The sequence below is a fragment of the Bemisia tabaci genome, chromosome 1, assembly GCF_918797505.1.
Source record: "Bemisia tabaci chromosome 1, PGI_BMITA_v3".
Taxonomy (NCBI): domain Eukaryota; kingdom Metazoa; phylum Arthropoda; class Insecta; order Hemiptera; family Aleyrodidae; genus Bemisia; species Bemisia tabaci.
In genome coordinates, this window is record NC_092793.1 from 17,243,284 (window position 1) to 17,262,777 (window position 19,494).

Genomic DNA, 19,494 nt, shown 5'->3' on the forward strand with positions numbered 1-19,494 from the left:
CACTTCACCCGTGGCCACCTCCGCTGCCGTCGCTGAATTATATCCACCCGCCAACGAAATGAACGGAACTTGCGATGAAATTATCACACATACACTTGCTGCCGCGGTAAGTCAAAGAACAGTAAGTCCATATTTTGCCGTATTTTCATTTTTTGCGAAATATGAACTCCGCTTGCCACAAAGAATGATATTTACATGGAAGCCAGCGCCTGGATGCAACTATTGGTGTTTGAAGGATGACCGTGTTGCATAAACGAAAAATTGAAGGCGTTTTGGCTTTCTTAATGTCAACGCCACTCGCCAGCAGGAGGATATTCAATGAGGAAAATTTTGCGAACGAATTTAGAAACATTCTGCTTAAAACGCTTGCAAATTGGGTGCGTCGTCTAAGAATTTAATTTAGAGAGCAAATCTCCGAGTAGCATCATTTTTTCTCTTTTTTTCAAAATATAAAGATTAGAAGGTATCTATGAGTGTTAAAACTAAGCGTCCAAAAATTCGATCGTGGAATTTTTGGAAACACAGGTGGTTGTATGTTTTCATGCATGAACTTGGGGGATGGCATATCATTTTGTCATGCTGTTTGCCATTTTCACTGGGCACTGAGTCGTAGCCTCGGACCATTGTTCCGGACAATGGTCCAATGGTCGAACAATTTGTTCGTAGTCCATGTGCCTAGTTTCGAATTCATTTGAAGCTACTTTTAGGTACAACTTTGGATTTATATACCTGTCGCCCACAGTCTAATATAAGCTCCAGCGATTTTTGCAGGGACCTTTATGATCAGGAATTTGATTCATCAAAAATTATAAATTTGAAGAAAAAAAGGAGAAAGAAACTAGAAAAAATAGGTCGCTGAAGGCATGAGGCTCTTGTCACATGTTTTCCCCACCGGTTTGTCTCTCAAAACAAGATGCTAACAAAACAGACCTCATTTGTTCCGTTTATGTCTCGAATGTAAAGTATGATTTAGAGAGTTGCGGTGAGGATCCAATCATGCAGAATCTAAGCTCGTGGACGAATATTTACGGTATTTGCTCTCGTTGCCTCGTTGAACTGTTCTCCCTAGTTTATTTTTTACTTCCCTCCTTCGGTTGCTGTCTGATTCTGGAATTCCAATATCACAAAGGAGCCAGTATATTTTACCATCCCCGAGTGCTGAAAATAAAGAACCGACGGCGAGCAGTCCCGAATTATTTGTCTCGCTCAAACATTGCTCTCTCTCGGTCTCGCTTTTCTCGCCTCCTCCATCTTTCAACACCGCAAAGTTTCTCCTTCTCTCTTCATTATTCATGTTAAGGGCAAAAGCCTTGGTTTTCACAAATACAGCCCGCTCACCCCCTTAGATTGGACTTCTCTGATTACTGGTATCACTAGAAGGGGAACTCAAAACCCAAACATATACTACAACCTATTTTTCTCTGCTGTGAAAAACATTATTCCACGTGGAAGGCGCATCGTTCGCGACGCGGGCCAATGGGAGCGCATCCTCGGGGGTCCGGAACCAATGGGATGCGCCGCACACCGTCGGTTGAAGAGCTCTAGCATGAGTTGAATGGGAAGGGGGGCGTGGCTTATCCACTCACGATGCTCCCGAGTCGCCGCCGACTGCCGAGTACAAGATTCCCGAGCGTGGTTGCCTAGCAACGAGTCGCCGCGATTCCACGTGGAGTATTACTGGCTGTGCTACGTCGAGTCCATCAAATTAGCTTCCCCAACTTAATTCGAATTCTTTCGTTTCGACCTGAATGAAAATAGACGTGCGAGCTGAAATTGTTTTGAATGTTAATGCGCTGCAAATAATACGGCTAGAGAGAGGATTCCTTCATTAACGTCCTTTTTCGAAATTTCGAAGCCCTGGAATGAACATGAAATTACTCGGCGTTTAATCGGCTCGCCAGAATAATTGCAACAGAGGAGGGGGGAGGGGGGTTGCGAATAATTTTTCAGCGGAATCAAAGCTTGCTGCTGCGATCACAGATAATCGGAAATTCGCACTCACAATAAGTAATGTTCGGGCTGCATTTTAATTACTCCATGGTCCAGTTGAACTGGGTGAACCTAGTCACATTTTGGGAAATTGTGAGTTAGGAGTAGTTTTGAGCTTGACCGCCGAAACTTCTCGTTAGGAATTCAAAGTCGGGAAAAAAGATTTTGAATGGTAAAAAGGCATTGAATATTACCTCTAATCTTGACAATGAGCCTTATTGGAGGAATAAAAGTTTAACCTCTTTTTCTTTGGTTCGGTGTGTTGGTGTGCCTTGTTTTTCTCTGTTAAACTCGGCCCTGCACTGCATGGGCATCCATCTTCAATCAAAAGGGAGCTTTGAGAAAATTGTGCGTAAATCTGATTTTTTCTAAACTGGCCTCCAGTTCGAAAACATTCCGAAAAACGATCATTTTAAATTACCTCTGAGAATTTTTCTAAAGCTCATCTTTCGTTTCAAAATGACGACTTAAACGAAGGTCCTGAAATTCTGAACATAGGCGGTCCTTGTGCTTATCGAAATTAGAAAAATACGCAGAGGAGGGGAAAAGTTTGAGGGGGAACATAGCACACGAAAGGTTAGGCGGGCTCCTCTTCCCAAAAAATGTCTCTTACCCCTTAAATGTATCATGTTTTCCAGTTCGCAGCAGCTCTGTGAATCAGATTTCCCTTGATACGGTCCTCATTTTTTACAAGTATCTTGTAGTATCGTCTGTGCTTTTAAAAGATGCTGGTAAATGAACGCGGAAATGTCCGGCATTATTCCGTGCCCGGGCTTGGCATCATTAGAGCCAGTGGCGTGGCGTACTTCGCGATGTATCGATGGGTCTACCTTATAAACATATGGAAAAGGATCGATAAACAGGGTGTGCGCAACGAGCACGTTAATAATCGATTCTTTATCACAACTTCAAATGGGGACATATCAATAATCGATCATTCCCGCATCGCCACTGATCGGAGCCCTGAGTGAAATTTTGTCGTGCGCCCCCTAAAATGTACGTCGTCGGTGAGGGGGGTGGGGGATGCGACTCGGCCCCCTGGAAAATTATGAAAATTTAGCCCTAAATGCATTCTGCAGCTATTTTTGATTCAGACCTTTACTATAAACTCTCTCCATTTAATTTGCCCTTTCTGTCGAAAATGCCCATATTTAAACGATTTTATGCGACCTTACAATTTTATTATTCGTTTCTTTTTACTAACCGCCACCGCTAAAAGTGGGCCTGCGTTTTTCCATTTTAACTCGAGTTTTATAGTTCTGATGACGGAAACATAGTGCTATACTTTGGGAAGATATTAAAATTCCTTAAACGAGGACAGTTTACTTTCACGCATTAATAAAAGGTAACCTTCCTATAAACTCATTAGCACTTGTGAGTCCGTGATATATGTCGAATTTTTGTATTTACATTCATTTTTCAATTTTTGATGAGGATAGTGGTGGCCATAGGCGTAGCTAGGGGGGTCCTGGGGGGGCCTGCCCCCCCAGAATCTCGTCCCCCCCCCCAGAAAAACGGGATCCTCCATTCCTCACCTCCCCCCCCGCTCTCTTCACCACGAGAGGTGGTCCCATGCCCCCCCCCCCCCCCCAGAGAAATTTCCTAGCTACGCCCGTGGTGGTGGCTTTACATCCCCATTTCTGGAACGTATTGTTGACCCATAATAAAATGTAGAATTGTATGAAATTTAACATGAATTGTTCAAAATTCATGAATAGGCTAGGAACATGTTCTTCGGATGAGAATGTGAGGTCGCATCTACCCCACTAAATATTTAAAAATAATTCATTTGAAATTTCACACTCCTCGTTTTTTAGTAGATGTCCAACCCAAAATCATCCCTCTAATCAGTCATGACGTACACCAAGGGGGGGGGGGGGGTGAGGGGGAGGGCTGCGGACACCTCGGAATCCGCAGGCACACTCGTAAAACCGAACGGTCTGCGGTAGCTGACCGTGTGGAGAGAGCTTTCTGCGCACCAACGACGCAGGAATGTTTGTGATCTTTTTCTTCCCTCGCTGCTGCCCTCCTTCCCGCCCCCTTCCTTTCTCTTTCCCCCACCCCTTCCCATTCAGGCGCTACTCAACACTTACGATGATTCGAGGTCTGGACGGGTGGACTTGTGATACACCTCAGCAGAGTTCGGATCCATGCCCGTTCCCAGTTAACATGAGAGGAACTAAGTGAGGTTGGGGGTTTGCCTTTGCCCCCCCCCCCCCTTATTGCCCCCACGAAAACTTAAATAACATAGAAATTTAGGTTTTCTCTTCTTTTTATCCTTCCTTTTATGGAAATACGAACCCGATGTAAAATACAAAAGCTCTTGACCGAATAAGAATAGTTACATTTCTGAGAGAAATTAATTCTACATGCGTAGTTTGACACATACTCTTGCCGAGTGTTGCACTTTTTCTGTGAAATTTATTATTAGGGTATAACTAGACACGTTTAATTGAAGGCCAAATGGCCCATTTATCCGTCAAGGGAATCTCATGGTATTGGGCGGCTGCCTGAACGTTCACAACTAGTGGAATAAGGGATGCGAACCCCCTTCCCCGGACCACCCTAGCTACGCTCTCAGGAGTTATTCATTTGTCCCTCGAAAATACGAATTCCTTCAGGTCGGGTTTGTTGATTTACATTTGGCCTCATTCTTAATACTCATGAATCATTCAGAGAACAACGCAGCCATTGCAATTCTCTCTGTTTGAAGTGACTTCGCGTAAATCGAATCAGCGGATATTTGAACGTGTATTTACACCGATAAAACATGTGATTTTAAAGCAAATTATGAACTTTTTTCTTTAAAATTTTACAGATATTTTAAGTTAAACTGCGAACAACACGGTCTGAAAAATTAAAAGAATGGCAACGACAACTTTTCCGATAAATTCGAATTTTATCGAAGGGAATTTGGCAACGCCTGAAGGTTCATACGGCGTTTTTATTTAGCACAGCAGAATAGGGCCCTGGTGTTTTTTAACTCCTTTTGGTTAAATTTATCAATTATTAGTTTATTTTAGAATAAATAAATCCAACTCCGCAACTCTCCTCACTTAGAGTAGGGATAGTGAAGAATGGAGGCGGTGGGTAGAGGGGAGTAGAGGGGCGCGAGTATTTACCAGGGTCAGGTCGGATCCCTCTCGGCTGGCACCTCTATTTGTAAAATCACCGTGTTTGTGATAGTGAGCAGATAAAGTCCCTTCCGAGAAATAAAAGGGAGGAATACGCTGACGCTGGGTCGCTGGATGTCTGTTGTTATGTTGTGGTTGAGTGGGCAGTGTGCTTTGAGATGCCCGGCACCCCCCCTCCCCCCCACTCATCTCGGCGCCCCCTCTCCGGTCTCCGTCTCACCTGACAAAAGATTCCCGGCTCATATCCCACCTGTCTCCCTTTTTTCAGCTCCATGGGACCTGTGTTCCGCGTTGCGTTGTTGGCTGCTTGTCTCCTGCAAAAACTACTCCGTTTTCGATTTCTCTCACTCAGTCTCCAATCACGATGCCATCCGGAAATCGTCACTTGGAGTGAATCTTCATCGTTAGTTCCACCGAAAAACAACCACCGCACGTCACGCTTACAAAATCTGGTTCCGGAATCATGCAGCGGTTATTTTAATAGAGTGACAGATACCAATATTAAATTCGAAGACTCGTGAATTGTAGCAGCGTAAGCTTCGGTTGTTCAAGTCCAGAAACGAGCTTTGAAAGCTCAGTGTTAGAGTTAGAACTGATCCCAGTTTCTGTTATGGGATACCTTTCAGTGCCAAAGAGATGTAGCCAGTGGCGTGGCGTGAATGATCGATTATCGATATCTCTCCATTTGAAGCTATGGTGAAGAATCGATTACTAAGGTGTTCGCTGCGAACACCCTAATAATCGATCTTTTTTCATAGGTTTGAGGTTTGAGTGGCGTATCAATCGATATATCGCAAAGCACGCCACGCCTCTGGATGTAGCTCATGTTGCGCAGAGTCGCACCGACTCATTTCAAATGGCGACGGCCCTTGAACTTCTGAGGGCGGATACAGTAAGCCGGCTAAGGGGGGGGGGGGGGGTGATATCCGCTTGAGAGGTATGGGGGCAGTGGGACTGGTGGGGGGGGGGGGGGGGGGGGGGGGGGGGGGGGGGGGGGGGGGGGGGGGGGGGGGGGGCGGAAAGGGCGCGGCGGGCATATCGCAAGAGAGGTATGGGGGCACGAGGACACCCCCCAGCCCCACGGAAAAGGCGGACCTGCCTGAACGCTTAAGGTTGCCAGGCCAAGCAGCTCATGCGTCGGGGCAATTTTACTCTATCTTGGGTCCAAAGTTAGTTATTAATCTTATTGTGAAAAAAAATCCCAAAATTAAACAATTAATTCAAGGTGAGACAGCTTACCACAACAACAATCGACACCCAACCAGGGCCGGATTAAGAGGGTGGCCACATGGGCCGCGGCCCATGGCGGCAAAATTAGGGGGCGGCAAATTTTGCAATTTTTTTAAATGCAGGTACAAAAAAATCGGATTCAGAAAAAAACACGAACAAGAAAAGATGACAAAATCCCTCATTTCCTGAGAGTTCATTAATTTCCAATTTTGTCGTATTTCAGTGATACAAAAGACTGCGCACCTTTAATTAGTTGAGTTAAGAGAGGAACCAAACACGTAATTTGGCTTGGAGCGGCGCGCGGCGCGGCGCAAAGAGAAATGATGACGGGGACTTGAGATGATAAGGAGAAGCCCTCGACGCGGCAGTCGGCATGTAACACATATTCGCGCCTACGAGACTGCATGAATACTTCACGCATTGCGTCGAACACAGTACGGTCAACAGCGGTCGGCGCGGCGTGAAACGCACAGTGCCTACAAGACTACATGAATACTTCACGCATTGCGCTAAACACAGTGTGGTCAGCGCGGCATGGCGGCGGAAGTTAAAATTATTAAACCACATTTATGTTTATTCTTTCAAATTTTTTTCATTCTTCTCTTATAAATGAAAGGCCTCGTCCACACAGAGATATAGGTTCACGGAACTTAATTTTTGCGCAAAGTTCCGTGAACTTTTGCTAGTAGTGTTGACAGGGCTTACGCACAAAATGTGTCCAACACGAGTGAACGCGTCTTATGCACCCTTCTCCCTCCGGCACGATCACTTGATGGTTTTTATTGATGTTTCAAAATGAATGAGAAGAGGGCGGCAAAATACAGGCGGCCCATGGGCGGTAAGTAGGTAAATCCGGCCATGCACCTAACGGATTTAAAGAGAGTGTTTTCAACATATCAAGAGTAAAATTCCTAAACCACGTATCCTGTTTGTGGTGTTTTAAAATCTCCGGCCCTATTTTATTTCTTTTAAAGGAAAACAAGTCAACACCATTCTTTGAAGTTTTCACAGAATTTTCTCCTCGCAGTAGTTTCCCATTCATTAAAGAAAGTATGGCTGGAAGTCTGCAACGGTGCAAACCGAGATACATAGTCTGGGAGTTTCACAGTCGATCAGCGAAAACCGCCACTGGCCTGAAAGAACATGATGGGGGGGGGGGGGAGGGGGGCTAATACTTCTTTAAAAGGCATTTATTATAGGATAAAATTTCGGGTAAGTTGCGTCTCCGTGCACGAATGATGAATCTCAGGGTGACAAAATGGGCTGGACCTTCCCCCCGACATCAAACAGGTCAGAGCAACACCTAGTGTCCAACGTGTAGTCGGGAACTTAACAAAACTGGCGGGAACGCTCGAGTTGCGCGCTCAAATTAAATGATTACACACCATCTAGAGGTGATTATTCATAATCTGTTAAGTCATTTAAATATAAGTGCGGCACTGGGAAGGGGGAGGGGAGGGGGAGGAAGAAGAGGGGAAACGCGGTCGCGATCGGAATTAAATGCAGGTACTCCATCTGGCGGCTAATTCGAAAATAATGACACCAGAATGCACACTGCACGCTCTGGAACCACCCGCGCCGTGCCGTGCCCGCACCCAGCTAGGAGCCGTGCTGAGACAGTGTGAGTGCATTTGCGCTTGTATCGGTGAGCTGTTCCAGCTAATAAATGGGTTTATAGAGGGAGGGAGGGAGAGGCGAGGCGCTCACGAGGTACAACTCACCAAAAAAACCCTCGCGGACGAATGGACCCCTTTAACACCTCGTGAAATTCTGCTATAATAGTTGAATTTTTAGATTTGTCCTCAGGATTGCCCCTGCCTCCCCCGCAATGTCGTCGGGAGGGTGAAGCGATGTAGGAGCGGCGCGGCGGAACAACGAGCATCATTGCCTTGGTTGTCAAAATGGAAAAGAGAGGGGAGAGGAAGGAAGAAAAAGGAAAGGAATTAGGAGGAAGAGAGAGAAAAAGAAAAGGAAATAGGAGAAAAAGGAATACAGAGAAAAGAAAAAAGGAGAAAGAGGACGAAAGAGAAAAGTAAATAGGAGAAAAAGGAAATAGGAGAAAGAGGAAGAAAGAGAAAAAGGCAAAAAGTTAATGGAGGGAGAAAGAAAAAAAGAGAAGGAAAATGGGGGAGACAAAAGAGGGGAGAGAGGGGCAGAAAAAATGGAGACGAATATGAAAAAGCATTGCTATGGAGGCAAATGCAAAGGGCGCCTCTTTAGATAGAAAATCACCCTCAGTGGCTTAATTTTTGAGCAAGAGGGTGTCTATTAGTGGCGTGGCGTCTTGCGTCTCTTTTCGAAAACATTAGTATAAGAGGCTTATGCAGAGATGGCACTAGACCTCAAAGGCCGAATAGCTGCATCATTCAAAAGTCCAATCAAGAGTGTAGCAGCGTAGATTAGAGTGTAATGCGGTCGCTGAGATCGTCCTTTGATGAAGTGGGACGACGCATAAGAAACGCCTTCATTGGGAATAGACACTTCCTAGCGTGACTGTGGAGGCCGAATAGTTGTACCATTAAAAAATCCAATCAACAGTGTAGCAGCACGGAGATAAGCGAGTAAATGCGATCGCCTCAGCTTCAGCTAATCTTTTGATGGAGAGTGACGACACATGAGAAACGCCTTCATCGGGAGAAGATACTTCCTAGCATGATCGCGGAGGTCGAATAGTTGTATCATTTGAAAATCTGATTCACAGTGTAGCAGCACGAAGACTGACGAAGATAAGCGAGTAAATACGTAAGCTTCATATAATTTTTACCATGTAATAGTAACGATGCATAAGAATCGCCTTCACCGTGAAGAGATACTTCTTGGCGGCCACGGGATAGCACTTTAATAGGGACGTGCGCCCTCTTTACATATTATACAACTATGTGCGCTTTGGAATCCAGTCCTGCTTTTTGTGATAACCGACAACCGAGTCTACTTTTTCTGAAGATCCGTGGATTACTGATGCGACGTAGAGCGACGCGCCGAATGAATAGTTGCCTCGCACGGCCATTTTATGCGATTAGGGCTTACTCCTTCATACCTTAAGTATATGCAACCTTGAACCTGTAAAGTTTCTTACTCTTAAATGACAATTTCTCACAGAGCACATGCTTTCCATACTGCGAACTGTTCCTTTTGTGAATCTTTAGTTTAACTACACTTTTCCTTCCTTTTAATTTTTTGATCAGAACAATATAGATTCCGCGAATATTTGGTGTCAATTCACTCTGCTTTTCCTCTTTTTAAATGCAATGAAAATCTCTGTATGGTTAGGCGTTAGGGTCATTTCTTGCACCTAATAAGGTTGGATGGAAACAAAAAGTATGCCTACAAGACCTGAAGCACGTACGATCTTTTGCCTGGAAATGCTCTAAAATTGCTCTATTTCGACTTCAAAATTACAACATTTTCCGGGAGAGGACCCCTTACCCCTCCCCCCAAACACTTCTGGGACAGTCGATCCTTCCCCGTGGATGTAGGCACAAGAGACACCTAACGGCGAGTTTCCTCCTCATGGAAAAATCCTTCTCGATGGTGTGAGCACTGACTCTCCCGTCACGAAAAGAGAAAATTTCGGCGCACGGAGGCCAATTGGACCTCGTGTTGCAATATGTATTAACTTTTTCTACCTTAATTTAGAAATAACGCATATGCCACAAATGTCCATCTGTAGATGGATGAGCTTTTAATGATGAGTTAGAAATAGCAGTTCCACATCGCAGAATTAAGTCTAAATGTTCATGAGCCGATTCGCAAGTACATTTTGCAATAAGGAAGTAGTATTACTTGACCATTTTAAAAACAACATATGTGCACATATCGCTCCAATTCGGGTAAAAAGCTAAACAACGACGCCTGAATACGTCTTTCCTATCTTCGGCTGCGTTGAGCCCTTTAAGCACCACTACAAATAGGACAAAGGAAACAAACATGAAATAGAAATAGAGCACAAAAAAGGACTCGTGTAGAGACGGCGCAGAGATACAACTATTCGTACTTGATGGATGTCCTTGTTGCGTACGAAAAATTGAAGGCGCGATGGCGCGAGATGTGAACTCTTCATAGGACGGAGTTAAACAGAAAGGAACCAAGCCACATCGGGATCGAACCGAGAAAGAGAGGTTTAAAGTTTGGCTCCTGCATAAGACTCAATGTAAAAGATAAACTTCAAATTCAATTTCTGCAAAATAGCTAGCGGTAGCTCTGTAAGCACCACTGCAGATAAGACAAAGGAAACAAATATAATATAGAAATAGAGCACAAAAAAAAAGGACTCGGGTTGGGACGGCGCAGAGATACAACTATTCGTACTTGATGGATGCCCGTGTTGCGTACGCAAAATTGAAGGCGCGGTAGCGCGAGACTTGAACTCCCAATGCTCCACTCCATGTTGTTTTGCTGGCTTTGCTGGTGGGCTGTCGCTCCGATTTGGGCGCAAAGTTAAACAACGAGGCCTGAATACTTCTTTCCTACTTTTGGCTGGGTTGAGACTCGATTTTCTCTTCCTTTTTAATTTAATGACAGATTCTCTTTTTCGGAGATGTGTTCGTAGACCTATATCTCCACAGCTCGTCTGTGCCGACCACTGTTCTTCCGTTCACCGTTTTCTGTTTCTAACTATTATTTATTTAAATTTTTAAGTAATTGAATTTTAATTAATTTTTAATTTTTGGTTAATTAGTAAATTTTTCTATCAAAAATTTTCAATCTTAAAGACAAAGATAATTAGTTTTATCATTTTATCAGTGTAATTGATATATTTTTGTTTACTTAGGTGTTTGTCTTGTAATTTTAACTAAAGATTAGATTTAATATCCTAACTTTTGACAAATTAATAATATCATATTTAACTAAATCTTTTGTTTGTTAACTTACGAAAACTAATTAATTTTTTTAACTTCAAAGGTTAATGTTCATAAACTCAAGTTAACAAATTTTATCTAATATATTACCTTCCAGTAATCTTACTTTGTTACGACTTGTCTTAACTCATTTAAGAATGACGGGCGATTTGTACATAGTTTATATCACTAATTTGCATCACTGTATTTCACTAAATTTACCACTTGCCCGGGGCACGTGTTTTTAGTGAGCACTCGGGTCAATTTAACCCGGCTTGAGCATTCAAGGGCTAAAAACATTTGAAAGCAACTTGTGAAAAGATTTTAGCTAGTATTGCCAAAATTACCTGAAATCAATGAATTCAAAATTCTCGCCCGCGCGAACACCAAGAGAAAAAAATCAACGTAGCTAAAATCGGTTAATGAAAACGATCTTTAAGTTTAATCGTCGTTGCATAAACAACTGAAGTTAGGTTCCACAAAAATCCTTCCTACTCTGATGCAAGGCACTAGATGAGATGGAAACTGCGGTAATTACTCTATCTCATTATTTGCACTGTTATCGCTTTTGTGCCTTAATTAATTTGAGTAGATTTTGATTTTGGGGAGGATTACAGGGAGTTCGGACTAACAAGCTGAGAAAAAATGATTTCTCACTAAAAAATTTAAAATATGAAAAGAAAAAAATTAAAAATTGAAAATGTTCGATGTTTCTAGTGTATATTACGTAAAATTTTGATGAGGTATCTTGAAGCGTTTAATTTTTTACTTTATCCAGTGGTTCACTCTTAATAACTTTAATTTAATTTACTTATTTTAATCATTTCCTTTAGTTGATTAGGTCATGGCCGGATTTACCTACTTGCCGCCCATGGGCCGCCTGTGTTTTGCCGCCCTCTTCTCATTCATTTTGAAACATCAATAAAAACCATCAAGTGAACGTGCCAGAGGGAGAAGGGTGCATAAGACGCGTTCACTCGTGTTGGACACATTTTTTGCGTGAGCCCTGTCAACACTACTAGCAAAAGTTCACGGAACTTCGCGCGAAAGTTCAGTTCCGTAAACCTATCTCTGTGGGGACAAGGCCTTTCATTTGTAAGAAATGAACTAAAAAATTAAGAAAGAACAAACATAAATGTGGATTAATAATTATAACTTCCGCCACCGTTCCGCGCTGACCACATTGTGTTTGGCGCAATGCGTGCTGTATTCGTGTAGTCTTGTAGGCACTGTGCTTTTCACGCCGCGCCGACCGCTGTTGATCGTACTGTGTTTGACGCAATGCGTGAAGTATTCATGCAGTCTCGTAGGCGCTAATTTGTGTTACATGCCGACTGCCGCGTCGAGAGCTTCTCCTTATCATCTCAAGTCCTCGTCATCATTTCTCTTTGCGCCGCGCCGGCGCGCTCCATGTAGGCGAAATTACGTGTTTGGTTTCTCTCTTAACTGAACTAATTAAAGATGCGCAGTCTTTTGTATCACTGAAATACGACAAAATTAGAAATTAATGAACTCTCAGGAAATGAGAGATTTTGTCATCTTTTCTTGTTTGTGTTTTTTTCTGAATCCGATTTTTTTGTACCTGCATTTAAAAAAATTGCAAAATTTGCCGCCCCTCTAATTTTGCCGCCATGTGGCCACCCTCTTAATCCGGCCCTGGATTCGGTTACATTTTTTTCGCTAATCATGTAAATTAGGGTGGGGGAGGGTTAGCGCCTGCGACTTCCTACTTTATATCATTTATTTATTTATGTTATTTTTTTCTGCTTGAATTTACAGTTGGGCTACCCTAGCAAAAACTTCAGTGCTACTAACTGAGTGTTGGTTCCTCCAGGAAAATTTTTTTTTTTCATTAATTGTAAGCTGTATTATTTTTATTTCACTCCCCTCCCTCCTCAGTCGCTTAATAACGGTAGATACACTAAAATTCCATGTTTAACAGACAGCTAACAATAAGTATTTTACTTACATTAAAACTCTCCCAACAGCCATTTATCCGGCACCCTTATGAAATATTCTCAACACATACTACCTATGAAGCAAATTGTGTGGTGATACAAAAATTTTGACGTACATTAATTCAGAAATAATATGAACTTACCAGCCGACTCATGTGCTTAGTTTTCGTCTGCAAAGTTGCCACCCTAAATTATAATTTCTTCTGGCAATATTGTCGCAACATTGCTCTCGTGAATCGGTACGTCGATCGTAAACCATTATGACCATTACCGGGCGTGTAAAACGTGATAGTGTACAGAAACATGGCATGTTGAAATGCGCATGGGGACACGTACCTAACAGTATACGCCAACGGATAAAACTCCTGCAAACTAAAAGGTATACTACTCCCGCCGCAGAACACTTAACACGTCCGCGCCTACTGGGTTCATTCATTACCACTATGATTTCCATCGTCAATCTTAAAAAAGGAGGAAGTTTAGAATTGTATGTACCAATTTTGATCCTAAACGACGGGACAACATGACAAAATATAATACTGTCCAATTTGAAAGGAGTTTAACGATTTCAGCTCCAGCATTCTAGATACCTCATGTAAGAGATTAGGTTAAAATATAACGGACGAAAGTGGGAACGTGGTACAGAAATGATTACATTAATCATGATGAACAAGTAAAATTAAGCGGTAGTAGTATGGGACGCATAAAATTTATATTCCGGTACCGGGAATCGAACCCGAGCCTCCTGGGTGAAAGCCAGGTATCCTAGCCACTAGACCATACCGGATAGGTATTGGTGGGCGGGAAATTTACAGTACATGACTCTCATGAGCAGTTGATGTGGCCAGACATTGAACATTTCTAGCTAATTAATTAATTATAAATAGCTCTCAGTAGACAAATTGCAATCAGCCAGTTCTCGCAACACATAATTAGCATTGTCTTATCACACACTTGGTGTTACGTCACAGAAAAGCGATATATATCGATTTATTATTTTCATTGGTAGCTTTGAAAGAGGTTATGTCATTGTTATTGTTTCGGCCTGGCCTTATCTCTTATCACTAAAAATTTAGTTTGATTTAATTTTTCATCGTAAAAAGTTTCTAAAGAATGTTGGTCTCCTTCAGTACTCCCTTATTTCTTTGTTGTACTATTTAGTATTTACTGAGTTAATTAGTGGATGTTATGTTGAATTTTTTCTTCGCAGGTCAATTCATAATTTCATTTCTCAGCCAAGGTTTTCCTAGGAGGAACTGAACCTGGTTTGTTTTATTCCCACGAAATGTCACACGAGAGATTCTGCGTCTTGTACTGCACTGTTCATTCTTTTACCTAAATCTATTGATGCCTTTCTTTAGGTATCCTTTCGAGGCTCCAGGAAAGTAGATAGATAATCTCCTTGAGACCTCATTTCTTTTAGCTTTCATTGCCTACAGTGATGAATAAAAAATGAGTATGGAAATTATGTGCTTGTCATGCGAAAGTTATCGCATTTTTAATGATACACAGTCCCGGTTGGATAGGATTCGTTAAGTACTTGTCTACAATGATTATTCAATGAAACCCTGGGAGTTTTGCAGCTAATGAACTATGATTGGCAATTTTTGTCACTGGCAAATTTTCAAGAACAGTATTTGTCAAAGTCAGTTTTGTTTATTTAGGAAAATGGTTCACCATCAGTTCAATGTGGTCGAAAAGTACGGTTTCAATGGACCTGCAACGCCGCTGCCTGATATAGTCGAGTGGCTCAGTAGATATGGCGAAGGAAGTGTGGATTTGATAAAAAATTCAGAGACTGGCATAGCTCATGTCACTCTCAATCAAGTGAAGAAGAAGAATTGCCTCAGTGGTAAGAAGCCTTTGCAAATTTGAGGTACCTATTTCTAATTGACCTTTTAAGTGAGTTCACGAGCATCACCAGAGCTGAAATGAATTAGGTCTATTAAATTTCCACGGAAGTCTTTAAAAAGGAGGAGGTGTTACATTACTACTTATGGAATGAAAATGCAATCTAGCCTGTTATCAAAGAATACATTTTATCATACTCCTGTACAGACTTTCTTAAATCAATTTTGTTCCAGGTATTCACTTCAGTATAAATGGAGTTAGGATTTGGCTCGCTGAGCTCTGGTAATATATTGATGGTGAAACTCCCAAACAACGTATCTTGTTTGCAGTGCTTCAAAATCTCTGCTCCCTTTTTATTTTTTGAAAGAAAACAAATCAACATTTTTCCTTGAAATTTCCTTGGAATTTTCTTTGCACAGAGAAGAAAAATCAAGGAGTTTTGAAAGAATTGATGTTGAGTAATTTGCCATCTAAATAATATAGTACGACAGGAAGTCTACGACCCAGCAAATCGACATACATGGTTTGGAAGTTTCACCATCGATATTGAAAGGAATAACCCAGTCGAAATTCTATCATTTTCAATGAGGATATCCAACCTATTGTCAATTATATTGGAGAATAACTTCATGAGGAAAATGATTTTTAGGATGAAGAACAACTTTAACTGCTAAAATTTCCTATTTTGAGTCCCCATTAGCTTTAGGGGCAAATTTTTCAAATTGTTCAAGAGTCCCAATTCTAAACCCATATAATAGTCCAGGTAGAAAAGCTTAAACTTTCTCAATGTGTGGGGATCACATTGTAATATTTGTATGATGAAGTCTAAGCCAAATAAGTTTCAGTGCCAATAGAAAGAAACAGAACATCCACCATCCCACTTTCTGAATTTAGTTTCAATGCAAGAATGAAAATGACAGATCTCCTGTCTCGCTCTAACAGTGTTGAACCTTGGTTTAAACCAATCTGGCGTGGACTCAAGCTCCTGGTACAATAATCAACAATGTTCTTTTCTCCTACGAAGTTTCAGCTCTTGTCAGTACTGAAGTTGGTATCGTGTTCTGATAAATTTTGTTTTGTAGAATTGGACCGTTTTGCACCCTTGTAAATTTCACCTGAAGAAGTAGGACCGATATTGGTTGCAGGCAAGATGATGGTTGATTTCTACCATATAGTTGAAGATTTGGAACAGTGGACTGATGGGAAAGGCATAATTCTAAGTGGAGCTGGAGGAACTTTTTGCTCTGGTGGGGATTTAGACGTCGTGCGGCAGATCGCTAATCCTGAGAGTGGTTTCAAAATGGCCTCTTTAATGCATTATACGCTGAATAAATTGAAAAATTTACCTCTCATCAGTGTCTGTTTCATCAGTGGCGCAGGTAATTTTGCAAATTACTATCATTCTTCATCAGTTTTTACAAAGGAAATAGTGCACATTATGTATAAATTTCAAAATTGACCCAGCTCATTGAATAACTTTTGACAACTGTACATTTATCTACAGTTGCAGTAGTTTTTTTGCCTTCAATGCTATTTATCAAAGTCAACTACCTTAGTGGACTCCTAATTATAATATTGGAGCACAGAACAAAATTATTCTACATTTCTAACATATCTTAGGGCAATTATTAGCCCATAGGTAAGTATTGATGAAATTGCCGTATAGAAATTCTTTAACACACTGTCAGCCATTGGAGCTTTCTATTTTTGCACACACTAATTTAATCATCAGCTAGATAATACCACATGGGCACAAAAAATATAAATTGTTAGCACTAGGTTTATCTAAAAATATTTTTGTTTTCTTCATTAACCAACATAATAATGTATTTTAATCGTTTATTTTTTGCACCCACTATAATAAAAAAATGTTACTGAGAATAATACTGAATCAGAATCATTTTATGTTTACCTGATTTTTTCACTTAAAAAAGTGCATCCATTTAACAGGAAACAATTGCAAGTTTATTTGGGAGACGCAGCCACCTTAAGTTAACCCAGAATTTTATAAATGAGACTGTTTTATCTTACTTAAATTTATTAAAATTTCGGGAAAGAAGGCTGTATTTTAATAAAATTTTGAAAGAAGTTGAATGGAATGAGTTCCTTTTTTCAAGTAATGACCCAAGACAGTAAGACTTTATATTCTTTGAAAATGTCAAGTGAGCTGTGTCCACCATGTTGTTTGTAGTTGTTTTTTATTTCTCGTAATCAAGGTTTGTTGGACATGAGTTAATTTAAAAATTCATTTTAATCATTTGTCCTTAACATGAACTCTAAACTATGCACCGGCTTCATCAAAATATTGTCGAGGGTTGTGGTGGATCTCTTGGTGATGAGTGGACAGGTGTCCAAAGCAATGAGTGGTTGGTTGTAAAAACGTCACAGCGTACTGCCAAAATCAACATTGCAGCCATGTTTTTGCAACATTTGTATAACGTCACCATTTTTGGTAGTTGCCAGTTGGGTGATTCAATCCTTGCCTCAATCCTGGAGAGCAGAAAGCCTGTTATCAGCATGGCAACGTCCAGATTTTCAAATTCTCAAAAAATTTTCTTTAACCATTTTTAATCTGAATACCCAAGTGCTAAGAGACTCAAACGCACAGTCTAGGAAACCAGCTTGGCTTTGTCTGACCAAATTTGATGTTTCTCCAAATTTTTCGCCCCTATGAGCCTCGCAACTTATAGTTAGCATGTATCACTTTTCTGCTGATTTTGGTATTTTGTTAAGGAGCGTTTTATCATAAATGACAAAGGACGTTTTTTTCCTCCATTGAAAGGCATTTTTTAAGAATTTGAATTGCCTCATAAATTTTTTATATCTTATAACTGTTGCCCACAGCAATTCTAAAGAGAATCAAATCCATGCGGATTCAGAAGCCCATGGCACATGAGGCAAAAACAACATTGATTCTAATTTGCTCAAGAAGTTCATTTTTTATTAAGCACTGCTAATGAGCAATATTGGCAGTATAAATTCAAAACATTAAAATGAAAGTTTTTTCAAACTGGCCCACAAAAAATTTTTCCCCCAGTTAAACTGTTCCGATCATTTCCAATTCTCAATTGTCAATCTCAATTTTCCTTTTTTTCTGCTCCAGGGGCAATCGGAGGGGGAGCAGAAGTAGCAACAGCCTGTGACTACCGACTCATGTCTAATGAGCCCAACACTAAGATTGGATTCGTTCATTCAAAAATGGGTATAGCACCAGCTTGGGGTGGACTCCTGCGCCTGGTCGACATTGTAGGCTCACGGCAAGCACTGGACCTGCTTTTATCTGCAAGACTGTTAAGTTGTGATGAAGCTTGTAGCATAAATTTAGTTGATAGTCAAATAGATTCATTAGATTCCGTTAATGTATGGTTGCAAGATAAGGTTAAATTTGATAAAGAGTCTATTAGAGCTATAAAATTGACTCTCAGTGCCTGCTCAGAAAAAAATAGAGCACTTACGGAACTAGAGCAAAGGTTATTTGCGCCTACGTGGGGCTGCGCTGCAAACAGAGAGATGCTTCGAAGGGCTATAAAACACAAGTGAAGGAATCATGAAGATTTTAGTGTCTCTTTTGCAGAGGGGCTCTGAAAATCTTAGAACGGAAGTAATTGAGAGGGGCTGCGAGAGAAGTACCCATAATAGCCCAGGTGCGCTCGTTTCTCTGATCGGCAGTTATTTGGACCAACGGTAGTCTAGCTGAGACCATCTTTCATCTTAAGGATTGTACCTAAAGCTCCGTAAGCATCTACAAGTGCTGATCTTTAAGCAGAGGGTCTCCATAATCAATGACCTATTTGTGAATGTGGAAAAAAAACTCCCAGATGTCCAAAATTTTCCCAGAAGACTTATTGGTCCATGATTCCATACTTTCTACAAGCCTTGAAAGGTCGAAGCCTCTTGGCGTTCCAGGTTATAGTTATTTCATGACGTTGAGGATGACGGTAGCACTCACTAACCTGTTACTCCTGATGTTCAATTCACTAGCGGTTTTGTGATACACATATTATTTATTAAATTAAAATATTTTTATACAAGACATTTCTTTCCTTCCTACTCTTAGTACCTCCTCCGGAGATGAGCCATCTGAAGGGCCATTCGTAAAACACCCAATTATCAATTTTCCAACTTTGAATGCTCTTGATGGGCATCTTATCAGCATTTAAAGAGAGATTTTGAAACTGCTACCCCCTCTGTAAACCTTACAAAATGTAAAAATGTCTCTTGAAACTAGAAGGATTTTAGCCTCTTCTGGCCATAAAACTAATGGAGCTCTTGTATGATACTAAGATTTGCGATTTAGGTTAGTACTTCTCTTTGTGTAAAAATTCACGAGGAACATGATGGTGCCGCAGATTTTCTCCGAAAAAAACCTCCTAATTTCCCAAGCTCAGAGAAAGCTCTCAAAGTTAGGCCCGTAATGAAGGAGATCGCCTGCCTTAGGAGAAAATCCCACCTCAATGTTGAGTCAGACTATCCATCTACAGGTACGGACCAAAT

At 41.2% G+C, this 19,494-nt stretch overlaps 1 protein-coding gene and 1 non-coding gene across 8 annotated transcripts; one reads left to right on the forward strand and one right to left on the reverse strand.

The window, feature by feature from the left end:
* The first annotated feature begins 59 nt into the window (after nucleotides 1-59).
* Nucleotides 60-19,031, forward strand: LOC109038214 (ethylmalonyl-CoA decarboxylase). 7 transcript variants are annotated; one of them, XM_019053225.2, is made up of 4 exons: nucleotides 60-106; nucleotides 14,814-15,001; nucleotides 16,146-16,379; nucleotides 18,104-19,031. In XM_019053225.2, the coding sequence occupies exons 1-4, from the start codon at nucleotides 75-77 to the stop codon at nucleotides 18,538-18,540; spliced, it is 891 nt and encodes a 296-aa protein (XP_018908770.1). In that variant the 5' UTR covers nucleotides 60-74; the 3' UTR covers nucleotides 18,541-19,031. The 7 variants fall into 7 exon arrangements, with proteins under 7 accessions (XP_018908770.1, XP_018908778.1, XP_018908797.1 ...); XM_019053233.2 differs by lacking the exon at nucleotides 60-106 and adding an exon at nucleotides 14,154-14,264; XM_019053252.2 differs by lacking the exon at nucleotides 60-106 and adding an exon at nucleotides 14,176-14,359.
* Nucleotides 13,865-13,936, reverse strand: TRNAE-UUC (transfer RNA glutamic acid (anticodon UUC)). Its single transcript has one exon. It is a non-coding gene; the product is annotated as a tRNA-Glu (tRNA).
* Nucleotides 19,032-19,494: the final 463 nt, after the last annotated feature.

Bases quoted from the DNA above. Each gene is read 5' to 3' on its own strand.
- LOC109038214 (XM_019053203.2), top strand. From the start codon at position 14,743: ATGATTGGCAATTTTTGTCACTGGCAAATTTTCAAGAACAGTATTTGT. The intron at 15,002-16,145 runs GTAAGAAGCCTT...TATTGGTTGCAG, and splicing joins GAAGAAGAATTGCCTCAGTG to GCAAGATGATGGTTGATTTC. The intron at 16,380-18,103 runs GTAATTTTGCAA...TTTCTGCTCCAG, and splicing joins CTGTTTCATCAGTGGCGCAG to GGGCAATCGGAGGGGGAGCA.